Source organism: Strongylocentrotus purpuratus, unplaced genomic scaffold (genome assembly GCF_000002235.5).
Source record: "Strongylocentrotus purpuratus isolate Spur 01 unplaced genomic scaffold, Spur_5.0 spur5_scaffold_4, whole genome shotgun sequence".
In the NCBI taxonomy this organism is placed as follows: Eukaryota; Metazoa; Echinodermata; class Echinoidea; order Camarodonta; family Strongylocentrotidae; genus Strongylocentrotus; species Strongylocentrotus purpuratus.
The window spans coordinates 34,181,174-34,196,115 of NW_022145610.1; the positions used below are offsets into that span (position 1 = coordinate 34,181,174).

Below are 14,942 nucleotides of genomic sequence, written 5' to 3' on the forward strand. Positions count from 1 at the left end.
TTTACTTCAAGATCGGGGGGGGGGCGAGTACTAACTTTAGAAAAGATGAAAAAAAGCATTTTTAAGTATAGGGATGAGGAAAAGAAAATAGCAATTAAAGTGGGAAAGCTGGGATCACATTTCTTAAAGTGGGAGCAGCTTAAGATTAATTAAGATTTGTTTTCTTCTCCACCGTGAGCCTGTTAAAAGCGTAACTCTATTTTGCGGCCTGGATAACTTATTTAGCATATTTTTCTTGAATTGAGAATGTTGGCAGACATCCACTGAGTGAGTAGTGTGTGTGGGGTGGGGGTGGGGTGGGTTGGTGGGTGAGTATGTGTGTGGGTGGGTGAGTATGTTTGTGTGATGGAGGGTGAGTATGTTTGTGTGATGGAGGGGGCAGGGAGGGGGCAGGGAGGGGGCAGGATTGTTCCAGTAAAATTACCTACAGATTTGTTTAAGTTTGTTTTGTAATATAGTACAATTGACATATTATGTTTAGGCACTTATACGTTTACTTTGTTGCTAAGTTATATTATACTGCAAATAAGTTTGTGTTTAATTATGTTTATGTAAAAGCATCAATATTGAACACGTTTATTTTATTCAATTGTATGTTATGGTTTGTATTACTCATTTGGAGAAATAAAACAAAATTGTTTAAAAAAAAAGTATACTGCGCAGGTCAAAGATAATACTCATCACACAATCATTTTAAACGAAATTGCATTGTCTAGAAGTATTGCTATTGGATGATTATGTAGTGAATAGGAACGTCAATGTGTAATGTGGTATTTGAAGCAATTTAATCTTAACAAATTGACGAAATCTTAATAAAGAAAAATGTACATTTCTTAGAGAAAGGCGTCTTTAAACATACATCCAATCATGATGTCTAAGGAACAATTATAGGTGAATATTTTCTTCGGATGAAATGGAAATAAAGGATTACGGTTATCATCTCAATCATCAGCAGCACCATCATCGTATTCATATTCATAATGATAATTATCAACATAATCATTATTACGATCATCAGTATGAATACCACCATCATCACCGTCAACAACATCAACATTATCAACAACGTCATTATAAATACCACTCACATCATCAAGTATAGATATTATTATTATCCTCCTTTCCCTCCTCCTCCTGCTTATCCTCATCCTCATTCTTATGACAGAGATCCTAATCGTCTACTTAGCCGTCTTCGTAATCAGAATGACAGTATTTCTGTGATAATTTGGAGTATGATTTTGTTTAAACTTACCACAAGGTTAGGTGTTACCATGATCGTCACGTTTCGTTCTATTTGACCCCCACGGATATCCCAATCTAGGGTTTTGGTTCGAGCTACACGGTCACTCCATTGAAGGTATCCCCCACTGTAAAAAGTATGCAAAAAGGTATTATCAAATGAAGCAATATTATTTCAGCCATGATGTGTATGTGTTACTGAAAAGCAGTCCAAGCATATACATATGAATTTGCTGTATTCGTAGGTGAAACAAACGGTGCTCATTATAATCATCATCATCATCATCATCATTTAAGATCCATTAAACTTTGAGTAGGTCGATTTCATGCCTAAATGAAAACTATGTATTCATCTTTAATATTCATATGAATTAATTCATTTATTTGTTTCTACTCTCTTTTAGTGTTTCTTTTCAACATCCAAATGATAAGGTCATGAACAGCAGGAAGTGGGCGGGGTGACGGAATCATAAAAACCAAGAGCTTGTTTGGGATGAAAAGTATTGGATTAATATGATTATTGAAAATCAATCCGTGCCTTTGTATAATATCTCGTATGCAGTGGCGTACGCAGGATTTTTTTAAAGAGGGGGGGGGGGGGGTTTAAAATCGGGCCCAAAATTTTGCAACCACTCAGCCAGCCGCTGAATAAGCGGGGGGGGGGGGGTTAGCGGACACTTTTTTTTTTTTTGGAGTCCCAAAAAAATCACAACGACTCAGCCAGCCGAGGAATAAGCGGGAGGGGGGGGGGGGGGGGGGGGGGGGGGGGGGGTAAGAGGACACTTTTTTTTTTTTTTTTTTTGGGGGGGGGTCTCGAAATTTGGAAATTTGACATTTCGTTCCATTGGGGGGAAGTAAGGTCACCTTTTTGGGGTCAGCCATTGGCATAATTTTTTTTTCTTTAATTACACAAAAAAAAATAATAACAATAAAAAAAAAGGGGGGGGGGGGTTTCCAAAAAAAACATACACAAAACATACATATAAAAAAAATTCAAGGGGGGGTTAAAACCCAACCCCCCCCCCCCCCCCTTCCCCTGCGTACGCGCCTGCTCGTATGGCTGTAGGCCATGGGACTAACAGACAGAAGAGACAAAAAGGGTCATTCTGGCGGGCCTTTCTGGAAAAAAGATACGCGAGGGTTCACGAGTCGATCTCCCAGGTCTTCTGACAGAACGAATCTAAGGGTTCATAAGACTGGCACTGACCTTTAAATAAGGAATGTCAGTCTTCGGAAATTAAGTGAATGTGCCTTCAACAATAACATATGAAAAATAACAACAACACCAACAACAACAAGACGACTACGACTGCGTCTCCTACACTGTATATGCCTCTGCCATAAATTCAGTATAGAAATTGATGGAATTAATCGTAACATATCACAATGAAAACAAAAAGCCTATACTTAGATTTCGAGTGATGACTATGATCTTGACCTACTAGCCCCACAATTTAATTGGCTCATCGTCATATAGAAGATACCATCCCCATGTTCAGATATTGCGATAGCGGCAAGGCTAAAAAAACCTTTAATTTCAGAAATTAACCTCTGTTACCTTTGACCTATAACCTTAAAACCTCTAATTGTTCTTAAGATATCGCGATAACAAGGATAAAACCTGTAATTTCAGAAATTTTCCTCTGTGACCTTTGGCCTAATAACACAAAATCTGATCAGATCGTTTTCCTATGGTCATACATATTATCACCAAGTTTGGGCCTCATATCTCTTGTGGTTCTAGAGGTGTTTAGATAATGAGGCTAAAACCTGAAATTTCAGAAATTGACCTCTGTCACCTTTGACCTAATAACACAAAATATAATCAGATCGTCTTCATATGGTGATACATATTACATGTATCACCAGGTTTGAGCATCATATCTCCCTTGGTTCTTGAGATATCGCGATAACGAGACCAAGTTGATTTCATTGACCTTTGACCTAGTCACTTCAACATCTAACCAAATCTAATTTCTATTGTGATACATACTATCATAAAACTTGAATTTCTCGAGCGGTTCTAAAGATATCGTGTTAACGAGCAAGTGGGACGGACAACCCGAAAATATAATGCCTCCGGTAGATACAATTTTCAAAAATGACGCCATTGTGTCGGGGGAGTGGTCGAAGGGGATCATACCTCTTCTTTTTTTTTTTTTACTATTCCATGGTGTTCGAATGTTCTTCTTCAAAAAAGGAATACATGCGTATTCATCGGTTGGAGCCTATGAATACACCTCTACTTATTAATATTCCAGCCTTTGATTTCTCAGAAAATCTCTAAATTGATCAACAAATGATAATTACCATCCATTTTCCACAGATCTCACGCTTGTTGGGATACGCCCTTCGAAAACAGGTAATACGGTCACGTGGCTTGATGACGCATTTGATGTCATTGCGGGCATGTCCGATTTGATAATTTCATAATAAGGAATGACAAAATTGCTAGAAACGTACTGGGATTATCAAGTGCATATTATTTTTTGGATAAATGTCTTCTTTTAAAAAAAATAATATCATAGTTTGCCTTTTTAAAGACGTTTTAATGTCTAAATCACCCTCCTTTCACCGGAGAGGCTCCTGCAGTGACGTCATATTCTATTGCGCAATACAGCTCCGAAACTGGGATTTTTTGCTGAGCGTTCTGAGTTGTCATTTTTAAAGCTAGACTCAAGAATTATTGATGATTTCTAAGAAACATGTACGGAATCTCCGTCAAAAATTATTCTACAATTTGTTTTCGTTTTTAGCCCGTTTTGGTTCGAGTGGCCCTTTAAGCTAAGCCACAGACAGACAAACTGGCAGACTGTTTTTTTTAAATAATAAATTTGGACATTTTTAAAGAACATATACTTGTTGACGTTACCTGTTAAATTCAGTGGGGAAGCCATCGTCCCCAAGGGGGGTCAAGGGGTCCCCATTTTGATCCCGGAAAAGAGCATACAAGCTTGGTGAGAAACCCTGTAAGAATACGAAACGAAACAATGTTTAAGTGGAGTTCTGGTCGTGCGATTGCATTGTGAAAGAAACTATGTGGGATCGATTCGAAAGGGTTGACCACTTAGCATATAAGTATTCGGTGTGTATTGCAAGGTTCTGGAATCATAAAAATGATAAGAAATTTGGCCCAGTCTTGGTAGAGCTACAAGCAATGTACAATGAAATATGAACATGGGATTACACAAAAATGTGGCATAAAAATCCGTCCCGATTATTATGCTGCTACATGCCATATTTAGAATATTAAGGCATTTGAAGAACCATGCTTTTCAGGGAACATTTTTTATCTGATGATCTTCCCCACTTGCATGATAACAATGATAACGATCATTACGTGCGGACTGATAAACATTAGCTAAACAAACTTTGTTTTACAAAGGTGGTAGGGTGAGTAACATAACTTTCTTTGGACCTCCGAAGGGAGTTATATTTTCCAAGTGGTTATATTTTTTATGAAGCGCGCATCGCTGAGGGGAATGAGCACGAGAGATCATATCACTCTCTATCTAATATTACTTACTAGTGCATGGTAGATTTCATGTTGTACTAACACTTGGAGATCTTCTCGTATTGTTGTGGCACCTGGACAAATGTTGATGAACCCTGCAATAGGCCTTAGAGTCGGAGAGCAATAAAATAGTAACACATAAATCCTACATCAACATGATAAAAATAGTGCATTACTATCACTATGGTAGCATAACAACGGTGTTTTACAGAGGGGTCCCTATAGACATATAAGACATGTAAATATAGTACAGGAATAAGGATAACTTACCCCCAAAAAGAACTTACAATAATGACAAGATCGAATTGAAGTAAAACAAAAAAAAAAGAAGAGAAAAAAAAATTATGTATATTTTTGGTTTAAATAGCTTACATAATAATAATAGGATACCTAAACAGTTACAAGAAGTCTAAAAGAACCAGTTTCAAGTAATTTTGTGGTATGAGCTTAGGAAGAAATAAATAACAGGTAAAATCAGTGCTGGAAATGAATGCCCGACTGTAGCTCAGTCAAAAATGCAATTTAAAGAAGTATATTTTAAAGATAAAGACCAGTTATAGTCATGTAGCATTGTGAAAGAAACGGTATGGAATCGATCAGAAAAGGTTGATCATCTAGCATATAAGTATTGGTGTGTACTGCAAGGTTCTGAAATCATCAAAATGATAAGAAATTTGGCCCAGTCTTGGTGAAGTTACGCACTGTACACAAAAAGATGTGCTTGGGACTACGTGACACGTGCGCGATATCTATCAGGTCCAAGTAGATATAATAATTTAGCAAATATATCAATTAGTAGGCGGTTTCTCGGCAAAATGTGTATCATCACTTATTAGTCAAAACATATTCTTTCACATGATTGATAATAAGAGCATCCATTACATTTTTTGAGAGGGGGCGTTTCAAAATCTGGTCTCTACCTTTTAAGATACTATATCCCTTTTGCAGCCAACATCAAATTCTATAGAACTTTGCAAGAATTATAAATATGTCATGTATGTCCTATCTGTGAAATGTAAACGTTAGCAGTGTCCTAGTATACAAATTATGCAAGGAAACCCGTTTACTTGCTAGACTTCACTGTCAGACACTATTGAGTGACTGACTGCCTATTTTTTCTTCTTTGGTAATAACTTACATAAAATGAGCTGTAAAGGGTACATGAGCATTTGTCTACATCAATAACCCACTTCTTATAATGGCCAAAATTTAACTGATTGAATCTTTGCGCAGCATAAAACGTACGACCAATCGATATAGTGGTCTGAAAAATCAGGCAATTACCTACTGGCTCTATAGCTCTATAGTCGATTCGACAACTAATAGTCGTTATTTTCCCACTTAAAAACATTTTCAAGCCCCCCCCCCTTTTTTTTTTAGGGAAGTTCTAAATCAGTATTGTCTTTCAAATGCCGTTGGAATTTAACCTTTTCAGTTTTTTGGCCTGCAAATGGGACATAGTACCTTTAAGGAGAGTTTTTATAATAATAGTAATAATAATAATAATAATAATAATAATAATAATACTCAGTTTTTATAAAGCGCTTAATACTATCATTAAGCGCTTCCAAACTTGGAGATTATTACCCCGACTTTAGCTGCGCTGCCATTACGGCGCTGTAGCATTTCAAAGAATTAATTCCTGCCATGAATCTTATAAGCAGGCATAAGTAAATGACTGCTCCTCGTAAAACTCGGTACGAACAACTGGACATTTATATATCACCTATTTATTTGGCTCATAAAAGTTTCATTAAAGATATAAAAATGCGATAAAAAATGAGGGAGAGGGAGAAAGGGGGCAGGGGGAGGCGAAAGAGAGAGAGGGAAACAAGGAGAGAGGGAGGGGGAAGGGAGAGAGAGAGAGAGAGAGGGGGGAGGGGGTGGAAAGGGGGAATCCAACTCAAACCAAGAAGTGTGACGTCTTACTGGCCAAGTTGTCAAGGTGGCTGGTTCCAAATAATTTCGTGCTAAAGAATGGTGCAGGGATTACACCAGCCCCCATTTAAACACTGACTTTGCCCTGCCCGAGCCCGTTGCTTGAATGATTTCGCGGTGAAACCCACGCGCATGCTGCGTTGTTTAGAACCGCAGTAACCTAGACAACGAACGAATATGACGTCAGCACTTGGGTACTATAAAGTGGTGTAGTGTGACGTCATCAAAAATCTATTTTTAGAATTTCTCAATTTTCGCTTCATTTTCTGGAAGTCATAGAGTATAAAAAATAATCTCCAAATATCGAAAAATCAATTGAATATATTAAGTATTGGCTGAAATATGACCATCTGAATAAATAATTGTCCTATGGGAAAACAGTAGAGCACCATAACACTAAGTTCCCATAGGACTTATATTTATTCAGATGCTCTTTTGGAAAATGAAGAACAAATTGAGAAATTCTAAAAATAGATTCTTATGACGTCACAGCTTCGGTACTTTATATAGCCCTACCTATTCAGTGTCGGGTCAAGATAGCACGCACTAGCAAAGCCGATGACGCCTCCCTGGCAGGGACCACCGGCAATGGCGGTGACGTAGAGAACGTAATGAACGTCGCTCACGCCTCTCTCGGCGGGTCCTCCTGGTTCGGGCACGCAGTCGTACTCTGTCCCGTTCTCATCCCGCTTGCATGTGGAGCACGGCTATATAAATTAAAGGGTATAATTATAACAATCAAAGTAATTATAATGATAATTATAATTTTACAAATAATAATAACACAGTAATAGTGATACTACTAGTAATACTACTACTACTAATAATAATATTCATAATAATAATAATGATGATAATAATTTTAATACTACTACTACTACTACTAATAATAATAATAATAAGAATAATAATATTCATAATAACAAAAAATAATAACAATAATAACATTAATAATGATAACGATAATAATAATGAGAAGACGACGAAGAAGAAGAAGAAGAAGAAGAAGAAGAAGAAGAAGAATGAAAACAATAATAATAATAATTGTTTTTACCAAGGAAAGCGTCATTAGCTTATGTGCTGTTCTTCCTGAGGGCCCTGCAATTATTTTCACCCCTGCGATTGCACCTTGCCAAAGTACAATATAGTGCCGGGCTGAGATTCGAATTCTCAACCCCTGTATTGAGTGTCATGTGAATGAACCACTATACCACGACACCTTTCACATGAAGGTCATGAATAGTCTTTTCAACTTTTTTTTAAAGCTGCAATATCTAATGCAATCGATACAAGTTCCCGAATTAACTTGATATAATTTTGTAATATTTATTTTAATTGATAAATATATGAGGTTGCGAAAGGAAGTGAAAACTTCTGCATTTTATGGAAATAGATCTTTTCAATCATGGGAGCAATATGGGCTGCAGTAAAACAATTACGATTTACAGCATCTTGACTTTGCATCTCAGATCTAAATAGACAGGCCTATAATCCTATTCGTTAATGTTTAGAATAAAACTAAAGTTTAATTTTGTATTAATTCATTTTGACCCATACGAAAGGTTATTTTCACCGGTCAGCTTTACCTTTAGTTTTTTTTCTCAAATTTGATATTTTCAATAGAAAGCAATCAAGTCCTTTTGGTCTGGATCTGTTTAATGCTATCCCCAAAAGGGTCTGGATCTGTCTATGCCCCACGATACTAGCACATTCTGCTATAACCCCTCGGCGCGCCGGGTTCCCTTGAGCATATAAAACAGCCAGGCCTCTCTGTTTAATGCTATCCCCAAAAGGGTCTGGATCTGTCTATGCCCCATGATACTAGCACATTCTGCTATAACCCCTCGGCGCGCCGGGTTCCCTTGAGCATATATAACAGCCAGGCCTCTCAAAGCAGTCGATATCTCTATAATATGATATGATGTATTTTATATCCTAATAATAATAATAATAGTTAGTTCTTATATAGCGCTTTTCAGGACCGAATGCCCTCTCAAAGCGCTTTACAGATATATATATATATTATTACCCCGGTCATCGGATTCAGGCCAACCCGCACACTATGTATGCACATTCTCCACTCCCTGGGGAGCATTCCAGCTAGGCGTCATTTTTACAATCGCACACTTGCTAATCTAAGCACATTAGCTTTCGCATCCTACCGGGTACCCATTTAACACATGGGTGGAGAGTGGCAAATGTAGATCAATGTCTTGCCAAAAGACATTAGTGCCGCGGTGGGACTTGAACCGTGGACTTTGTGATCCACAGTCCGGTGACTCATCCACGACACCTCCTAGGCCTACCATATGCCCTAGTAGTAGTGATGACTAAGTGTAGAGGTGCTCGTATTTAAAAAACAATAATTATAGGTTACATCTGACAATTACTTAAACATTTTTGTTCATCAAAGTTTATAATTATTGTCATTTAACTTAACATTCTAAAAGCATCACAGCGATATAAGGGGCAAATTGAATAGAAGAATTTTCCAGACGTGCAAGCAAAAGGTGTCGTCTACGTTCAGCTTTTAGGAAGCTTGTTTACTCCAATTTTTTTGACATGCCCCTAAAAAGAGGGCACACTGTGGGCGTCATGTAGGCCCGTTCTCGCCCTGGGGGGGGGGGGGGGGCTGCAAGGGCTCTACGTCCACCACGGTGTTAATACAATCACTTACTTGTAGATGATGTTCGGGCAACGTAGCTGTACCACAAGTCGTCACGTAGTCGGCACATGTACAATTGACCACTGTTCCATTGTAGTTTACATACGAACCAGTCCGACACGGCCTGTTATTTGATAGAAATAGTAGAATATCTATGTTAGGAAACTATATATTTTTCAGTTTGTTTGTTGGGGTTTTTATTTTAAGAGAGATTGAGAGATAGAGGGATTACTTGAGAATGCCTCATTCAGATATGAAGCGGCAAAACCATGAAGTTGTATAAATAAACAAACAATAATATGCGGAGAAAAGTTACCTGTCGAAAATGTAGTCCTGCGATTCTTGCTTCACTTGGAGTTGTCGGGATATCAGGTCCACTGTCTCTCGGGTTAAATTCTAGATTTCACAAATGGAAAATAGATCTTGGTTGAATGTCATGTACTATCATAACTGTACAATAATCTGTTTTATAGCGCTAAATACGAAAGACCGTCTCTAGTGCTTTACAAATATGATTAATCTGTTCATCGGATCTATTCACGCACCCTCTCCACTCCATTAGGAGTATTCCTACCATAAACATATGCCCTCAAGGTGACCATATTATAGTCACCATGAGGGCATATGGCAATTACTAACATAAAGGCTTTGGTCACTCTATACCAGGTTCCGGGTCTGTCTATATAACGCGATTAGTATTTGCCTTAAAGCCCGACGCATATCGGATAGGCTAATATAAAGGATTCCATGACATTTGCTCCGGCGACAATTGCTCCGCTGTAAATTTCATACACTAATCGAATGGCTAACTTCAACCCTGGATTCAACACTATACCCTACCCTAAACCTATCCCTAAACCTAAAATAAAACCCTATTGAAACCCTAACCCTAACCCTACGTCTTAGACGAAATAAAGCCCGGAGCAATTGTCGCAGGAGCAAATGTCGTGTCACCCTAATAAGAGATAGGAGACTGCAAACTTGCGATTGGTTGAAAGTTTTGCGAAAGGTTTGGATCGATCGTAACTCTTTGTAAGAAGGGGCCCTGGTATAAAAAAAAAATATTGATAGTAAAGTTATAAATGCTTTAAAATTGACTAAACATTTCTGACAGAAATTAGATAAAGCGACCACGAGGACCGACCGCGTCTTTAGCCAGCCATCCTAGGTGCGTGTGTTACTCCGCCCATACGTCTCACGCACACGATCGGCAGGGGCACTTCCGAAACAATGGCTAAGGCCATTTAGAAAAAAAATACATGTTTAGCGTCCCCGTCCGCTTCCTTTTTGTTAAAATGGATCTATTTCTGATGTTTAAAAAAAATGATTTAAAAAAATCCGGCGGCCATCTTGAAAATTAGCCCGACTGTCAGGGAAAATGTACCGACCGGCCATTTTGAAAAGAAAAAAAACGGCCTCCCCCTTCCTAATTTTCAAAAAAGCAGGACGCTAAACATGTTTTTTTTTTTTTTTTTTTTTTGGCCTAAGCACACATACGTCAATTCAATAAGCCTATTCAAGGCCCTCACATTTTACGAACTTTCTCTCTTTTGGTGAATCTTTCATATTGGCTCATAGCTATGTAGGAAGTTATTAACGCCCATTTAGATCACAAATCGATGTAGTTTGGGTTTAATTCTCCTTTGAATATGAAACGAGAATGCGACTTATTAAAAGGTGCCTTGATTAAGACGAGAAGGTTAGAATGCGACTTATTAAAGCTCGTCAAGGTGCCTTGTTTAAGAAAGAAGGCGAGAAGGTGACTTGTTTAAGTCGCCAAGGTGCCATGTTTAAGTCGACAAGGCGAGAAGGTGACTTCAACTTAGGCAAGTGTACTAATCGCTTATGGAGACAGACATCGGTGCGGGCGTCACCCCCCCCCCCCCCTCCCCACTCAGTGTTATTTATGGTACGCGTATGCATGTTCCCTCCTTTTGAACAGTTTAATTTTCTTTTATGTACATTGTTTTGTTCGTAGAAAATCTACGAACCCCCTGTAAAGCTCTTTCACGAATATTTATGTAACACGGAACAAAATAGGCCAACGAGCGATGAGGAACTTGGAGATGATATTTGATTGGTTGAATAAAAGGGATCGATCACCAAATAAAGCTAGTCTTAAGAATCATGCGAAATACGCGCGTCACACATTATATGAATAATAATGAGTTCACTAGTGATGATAGGCGCTCGGGCTGACGCCCGCGCCGATGTCTGTCTTCATAACGCGATTAGTATTTGCCTTAAAGCCCGACGCATATCGGATAGGCTAATCTCTTATGTACATAAGTTGCGATTAATATCAACTCTTTGTAAGACGGGACCCTGTTATATATTTTTTCTCCAGTTAACCGCTGACACGTCACAACTAGGCAGGGAAACAGGCTTAGGCCGTGAAAATGGCGACTCCCTATGTGGTACACTACCTGTCGACGCGTGTCATATAGTTAATAAAACCGCCTCTGAAGGCTCGAATGAGAGAGTTTTTTTTTATCAAACATGTTTTCAATATTACTCTGTACAGAATTATGAGACTTAGAGTGGCTGAGTTTAGTTCTCTTTTAAGCTCCCGTAGAAATGCCATACAATCACTTACCATGATGGAGACGCTCATCGATGAATTCGTGACTGACTCGTCGTACACCACTTCAAACTTCATTTGTTGGTACGTGCTGCTCCGAGACCGACTGGTCGATGATCGATGAGTGGGTATCCCTGGTTTGAGCTTTGCAAAACAAAACAAGATAGTAAAGGAAAGGACAAAATAAATATATATTATTATATCCCTCATGTATAGTTGTTTGCATTGCGATTGTACAGAGCACGAAAAATGTATAGATAAGTACTATCTACCTGAGATAGTACTTATTGTAAAGTAATTTTTTGCTGCTACCCCACTTGCCCACCCTTGCCCATTGAATACGCATAGCAAAGTAGGTTACGCGAAATGTCAATGTCAAATGAGCGCGCATCGACTGTATTACATGTATGCATGTTGCGCTTTGTAAAATCTAGCTGAAGCTAAACTGTCTGCAAAATCAGTTGTTTTAATATGTAAAATTCACTTTAAATAGACCTTATTGCCGATGTGGGATATAAAACAAATATTTACCTCCTTTACTCGGGCACTGGATACAAACTATCATCGCCTTGGTGATCTCGGGGCTACCATCTTCCATCGCCTTGCGGCTCGGGAAGATAGTAGCCCCGAGATCACCTCGGCGATGGTAGTTTGCACCATTACCCTCGTAGTCGATTAATATTTGCTTAATATAAATGTCATATTCTGTGTATGCCATATTACTATATGCTGCCGCGTACGATTAGCGAACAAAAAACAACTAAAAAACATACACACAGACAAAAAAATTAGCCACTACGCATATCACTAATTTCTTGTCACTCTCACATAACGCTTCAAAGATCGTTCAGTCGCTGACGCAGTGCCTTAAAGGACGTCACATTGCCTTAAAAGATCATCAGGGCCACATTGCAAAACACGCTTTTCTTTTTTCAAATAAAATCTTTATTCTACTTTTTTAAAGCATAACACAGTATAAAAACAGATTTAAAACAGTTTAAATTCTTGCTATGTATAAGTCATATAGTTGTCTTGTTATGTTTTGTGCTGGAAGCCGGAGGACCGTACCTGCTCATATACTTTTTCTTTATAGAGTATTTAAGCCCTTCTGGCTTTCAGCACACGACACCATGTTTTTGTCTTATGTTTTACATATTACATGTTACACCAATGGAAAACAAATTTCTGTATTATATATGGACAATAAAATGTACAAAATGATGGATACACACATTGGACGAAGAAAGGTACACTGAAAAGCAAAATTCTAGTATCTAGATAAGTTGGACGTGCCTCCATCCATCAAGAATTTAAATAAACCTATGCATAGATTGTTTGTTCAACTTCATAATGATATTTCACTTTTTTTGAAAACATGGAAATGATAAGGATCCCTTAAAATCCCCACTGCACCACTTATAGCTACTTGCGCCCTCTATGTAGCAAACAATGTCCAGTGGCCGTTGGTCCTCCATGGTCCTCTTTTTCTTATGTTAATTGAGAGCTGATTTGATGAGATAACCACCTGTCAGTAACCATGTAGGGAGGTCTAAACCCTCCTAGCCAAACTAGTACATATAGGCCTGAGAACATCTATTAAAAAAATTATGATATTTTGCATACAACATAACGAAATTAAAAGAGGAACAATTTCCTCCTGGGATGCCAAAGATGAAAGTATCTCATATGTTTTCATATTCACATATTTTCCCGTAAACATACTACCAACATCAGACCGCCCTGACATGGTCCTTTTTCGCCCACATGAAAAAGAAATATTCATCTTTGAATTGACAGTTCCATTTGAGAATAACATGTCGAATAGCCATAGTTACAAGGTTACTAAGTACACACCCCTGGTTAATAACCTGAAACGCTCAGGTTATAATTGTACACTATGGTGCGTAGAAATTGGATCAAGTGGATACATTTCTGAAGAAAATAGAGCAGCATTAAAAGGAATGTTAAAACTGATAATGGTATCAAAACAAATTAAGCATGTCTGTCAGACGCTTAGCCGACTAGCCTTAGTTACATCTTACGGAATCTACAAGCTCAGAAATGAACCACAGTGGACTGATACGGGGTAAATGTCCGTCCCTGACTCCCAGGTGCTTAAATAGTCACCCCCTCCCCTGAACATGTTGAAGAACCCATCCTATTTAGAGGGTCATTGCATTTTGTATACAATTAATCATACAAGGAGGAATAACAGTGCATGTACGAAGAAGATGTACTTTCATTTCATTATTTTTCTTCAAAATATGTATAACTATAATACGACAATGCTCGAATGATGTCTACAACGATGCAATACCTGTTATGAACATATATATCATGCAATTTTACTATGAACAAATCTAGAAATGTTATATTTAAGAAACCATTTAGTATTTAAATACTCCATGTATATCATTTTACGTTCGGTGTAATTAATATTTATCCGAGTATATAGGAAAATAAGTAAGCCACAAAATGATGGTGTAAATAATCATGACCCACATTCGTAAAACAAACTAGTATTATTATCAAAATCATGGTAATAAAATACATGCCAGAGAAACTATTACATTGTCGCAAAATCAAGCATAATGCACTTATTCATGGCTACATTTCTACCATTTATACTGGTATTTAAGATCGCCAAAGATAGAATCGGATTGCCTATTACCGTTGAGGAATCTCAACTTCGTACTTCTCTTTCCATTATGTTGTTAACCATTTTCTATATATGCTTTATATGTTTCCTATGTTGTACATGTTGTACTTGTCTTGTATACCCTGCCAGTGACACGGTTGTGTATTGTATACTACATTGTGTCATGGACCTGGGTTCAAATGTTTATACTTCTTTGTTTATTACGCTGAATAAAGACGAAACATATATAAATTAAAAGAGGAACAATTTCCTCCTGGGATGCCAAAGATGAAAGTATTTTACATGTTTACTAAAGTTCTTTTATTTTTATTTGTGGATTTCCAGGTAAAATTTGATGCTGTAAACG

At 37.8% G+C, this 14,942-nt stretch overlaps 1 protein-coding gene across 2 annotated transcripts in view; it reads right to left on the reverse strand.

The window, feature by feature from the left end:
* The window catches only part of LOC755833, a 37,428-nt gene that overhangs the window by 18,972 nt on the left and 3,514 nt on the right, over positions 1-14,942 (reverse strand). For both annotated transcript variants that reach the window (XM_030997436.1, XM_030997435.1), the window contains exons 2-8: positions 11,953-12,081; positions 9,673-9,752; positions 9,369-9,480; positions 7,208-7,398; positions 4,766-4,859; positions 4,112-4,206; positions 1,253-1,367 (exon numbers count right to left, since the gene is read on the reverse strand). In XM_030997436.1, the coding sequence (XP_030853296.1) occupies positions 1,253-1,367; positions 4,112-4,206; positions 4,766-4,859; positions 7,208-7,398; positions 9,369-9,480; positions 9,673-9,752; positions 11,953-12,081 (816 nt within the window). The remainder of the gene's footprint in view (positions 1-1,252; positions 1,368-4,111; positions 4,207-4,765; positions 4,860-7,207; positions 7,399-9,368; positions 9,481-9,672; positions 9,753-11,952; positions 12,082-14,942) is intronic.